Source organism: Marmota monax, unplaced genomic scaffold (assembly GCF_021218885.2).
Source record: "Marmota monax isolate L192 unplaced genomic scaffold, Marmota_monax_Labrador192_F-V1.1 WCK01_AAM20220418_F8-fsc00037, whole genome shotgun sequence".
NCBI lineage: Eukaryota > Metazoa > Chordata > Mammalia > Rodentia > Sciuridae > Marmota > Marmota monax.
Window position 1 is genome coordinate 10030087 of NW_026693245.1, and position 3803 is coordinate 10033889.

General features: G+C 46.3%; 1 protein-coding gene across 1 annotated transcript; it reads right to left on the bottom strand.

The window, feature by feature from the left end:
- Positions 1-434: 434 nt before the first annotated feature.
- LOC124100753 (nodal homolog) lies at positions 435-2369 on the bottom strand. Its single transcript, XM_046456369.2, has 2 exons — positions 1722-2369; positions 435-1364 (listed from the first exon to the last, which is right to left on the bottom strand). The coding sequence occupies exons 1-2, from the start codon at positions 2130-2132 to the stop codon at positions 1218-1220; spliced, it is 558 nt and encodes a 185-aa protein (XP_046312325.2). The 5' UTR covers positions 2133-2369; the 3' UTR covers positions 435-1217.
- Positions 2370-3803: the final 1434 nt, after the last annotated feature.

Below are 3803 nucleotides of genomic sequence, written 5' to 3' on the forward strand. Positions count from 1 at the left end.
TGGTATATATACACAATGGAATATTACTCAGCATTAAGCGAATAAAATTTTGGTATTTGCAGGTAAATGGATGGAGTTAGAGAATGTCATGCTAAGCAAAATAAGCCAATCCCAAAAAACTAAAGGCCAAATGTTTTCTCTGATTAGTAAGTGTTGATCTATGATGGGGGGGGGGGATGGGAAAAATGGAGAAACTTTGGACTGGGAAAAGGGGAGGGTGAAGAAGGGTTATGGTGGGGGGGTAGGAAAGATGGTAGAACGAGATGACATCATTACCCTAGGTGCATGGATGATTGTAGAATGTCAAAGGATGTGCATCTCTACACCGTGTACAACCAGAGAATTGAAATGTTGCACTCTGCACGATGAGTTGAAATGCATTCTGCTGTCATGTACAACCAAGTAGAACAAATAAAAATAAAAAAGACCAACAATGATGTTAGTGGAGTTTTATTGAAGAGAGTAAATAAAGCTAATCATTGAAGTCATCAGGCAGGAAGTGCCTTAAATAATGAAGGACTTAATCCTTCCATGAGTCCAAAGACCCCCTCCACCAAAGATCAGTCTCAAGTGACATCCTCCACTCCCAGCAACATCCAGGCTCTGATCCGACTCTCACCAGGTAGTTGTGAAGGCCTTGGTGCCCTGAATCCATGCATAGCCTGTGACAGGACACTCCCTCGGACACAGCCTTCACTCACTGAAGAAGCCAGGCAAGCTAGGTGGGGAGGAAGCAACATTCCAAGGCCTAGGCCAGCTTTGGACCAGCTCCAGGCCTGTGGTACAGAGCAGGACAATGGCAGAATAGCCCAGAAGGATCTGAAACAGCCCCTTTTAACCAATACCGTTTTAGCTCCAACCCAAGAACACACCCACCTATTTTGGTTCCTCTTTTCCCACTTAAGTGGCCTCCATGAAGCATGGCTCACTGACATAATCCAGGACAGAGCAATGTTCAGATGTCTGGACAACTAATAGGCCCAGCCCTAGGAACAGGAATGTCTGAGAATAGCAGTACAAAGTTTCTGCCCATGTCAAAGAAAAGTGGCCAAGGCAGAGTGACTACCATAATGCCATCCTTCTTACTGGGCTTTGAAAAATAATCGAATCCCCTCACCCTCCAAAGAACTCTAGTTATTTCCAGTGTCAACCCCAGTCCCTCACTAGAGTCCTGAGATTTGAGTGGGTATGGGACCCACAAGAGCCTCCAGGGTATCTCAGGAGCAGCCACACTTTTCTATCAGGGATGTGTTCAGGAAGTGCACGCTCATCTTGTATTCATCATCCTGGACCATCAAGGAGAAAAGCCTCATCTTGATGGGACCACAGACTTGGAAGAGCCAGGAACAGGTAGGTGCCTCCTTCTGTGGAGGCAAAAAAAAAAGAACAGGCGATGAGCATTATTATAGCCAGAGCCTCATCCTTAGGAACATCAGTAGATTTGACAGGGGTAAATGGGAAAGGAGAAGGAGGGCATGGGAAGTCTCTAGGTTAGGGCTACTTAAAAACAGTTGTTAGGAAATTGATGTTGTTTCTTATGGACAATGAGGATAGGGCATGAGGTCACCATGGGAGAAGATATGACAAAATTACATGAGTACTGGATTATGTTAGAGCCACTTTCATTGACTTCTTTGACACAAAAGGAGACAGGCCTAGAGAGTTGAGCATTTGTCCTTTCCCAAAATATCCCCAGAAGAGAACAAAGTTTCACATCTTACCTTGTAGCACTCAGAGCTGGAGTGATGGGGCTCACTGGTCAGAGCCAGGCAGGTCCCCTGACAGCGAGGGAAGCTGAAAGTCTTGGGTGCAACAATGCACTCACCCCAGAGAGCTCTGTGAAGGTTCACTTTGTGATCCTGCAGGTGACAGAGCTTTCCTGCTGGGAACTGAGCCTGGCCATGGTCTACCTGCCTGTGATTCTGGCCCAGAATCAGCTGTTCCACATTAGGGATAAAGGGCTCCTGGATATGAGGCAGGTGAAACAGAGGTGGTTGTGCATGGAACAAGGATATGAACAGCAACACCACATCTCGCTTTTCTTGGGTTCTGGAACACTCATTCAGGCTGGCGTCTGCAGTATCAGTGGATGAGGTCTTTCCCTCTGCCATGAGAGCAGGCACCACCTCCATCCAATACGTTAGTAAACAGTAGATCTCCAATAACGATCCTCTCTCTGACTGGTAGGATGGTAAGATAATGGGGAAAGAGCCCAGAAGGACTCTTTGGGGACCCCTTTGATGGTCCTTGAACTCTAGAATAAGGTCAGTGCCATGGGGAGCAATTGGCACCCAGGCCCATAGCTGTATTGAGGAAATCCCCAAGAAGTGAGCTGCCTCAAAATGGAGAAGCCAGTAACTGTGCAGGAACTGGATGCCTGTGGGGAAAGAAAAGGGGAAGCTTCAGGAGGCTGCTACCACAGATTCCCACAGAGAAAGCTTACTAAAAGCCTCCCTACCCATTTCTTGCTCCCTATCTACCAACCTTGCAGGACAGGGCAGTTACTTAGCAGATTCAGCTGTGTCTACCCATCTATAAAGCCAGCCCTTGATTCCACAGCAACTAGGAGTTAGTTTCCTCTACACGCATCACCCCACCACTGGAATTAAGTCTGAGAATGACAGCCCTAGGGCTGACGACCATCCCAGTCACTATGACTCAAGACAAGCCACCTGCCCTCTCGTGCCTCCTAGTCCACTGTAGTTGCCCTGGTTACCAGTTGTGCATTCCATGCTTTAGAACATCCTTCTACTTAGAACATTAAACTCAAGGACAGACCTACCTATGAAAACTGCCAAGATGAGACTGAAACAGATTCCTCCCCTGCTAGACCAGTTGAGTATTCCTGCCCCTTGCTCTACCCCAAGGAGGCCCAAATATCTGATGATTTACACTCATATTCCTATTTGCCCTACAAAATGCTGGCAGGCAGCTCCTGGAACAATCTCTTGCCATTAGAGGACAAAGCTTCTTCTACTTACTTTTAGATGTAAGGGTAAAGCCACGTTGCCTGGCAGAAAAAATCTCTTTCACATGGGAAGGCAGAATCCTACTGTGACAATCCAACGATTCCACCCAGCTAAAATGCATGCACCAAAGCCCCAGAGTCAAAAGCCCAGTAACAAGCCATGAGCTACCCCTCCTGCTGCTACCACCCTCCATGGCGCCACCCTCAGATGCTGGTCTGCCCACTTCATTGTCTTTAAATAACCAACTGCCCATGTGTGGGCCCTATACTAATCCCTGCAGCCTAGGACTGATTATGCACCCATTTAATTCAGGTGAGAGAATCTGACACTCCTGAAACCACTTCATTACCTACTGGGCTTACAGTGTGAAGGTGCAAGCAGTGATAATGTACAGGGTTTCTCTAATTAAACTTGTAAGTACAAAGACATAATTAGTAGACAGATACATTTATGTAGAAGATGTGCACTAACAGAATATGTCAGTCCAAATGCTGGCAACAAAGACAGGTAAGGATGTTTAAAAGTTACACTCTAACCCAATTTTGTATCCTCCAGAGTAGCAATCTTAGCCAACATTAGAATCACCTAGAGTGTTCGTTAAAACAGAGATTGCTGGGCCCTGTTGCCAGAACTTCTGATGAGTCAGTGGGGTCTGAGAATTCACCTATCTAGCAAGTTCCCAGATGCTGCTCCATTGATGCTGGTTCTGAGATCACACTTTGAGAACCACTGGTCCCATTATTTATATCATGACCAGGATATAGAAAATGCTCAGTAAGTATATGTGGTTTCATTAATAAGAAATGAGCTGTTCCTGGTGTGCTTTGCAGCTCT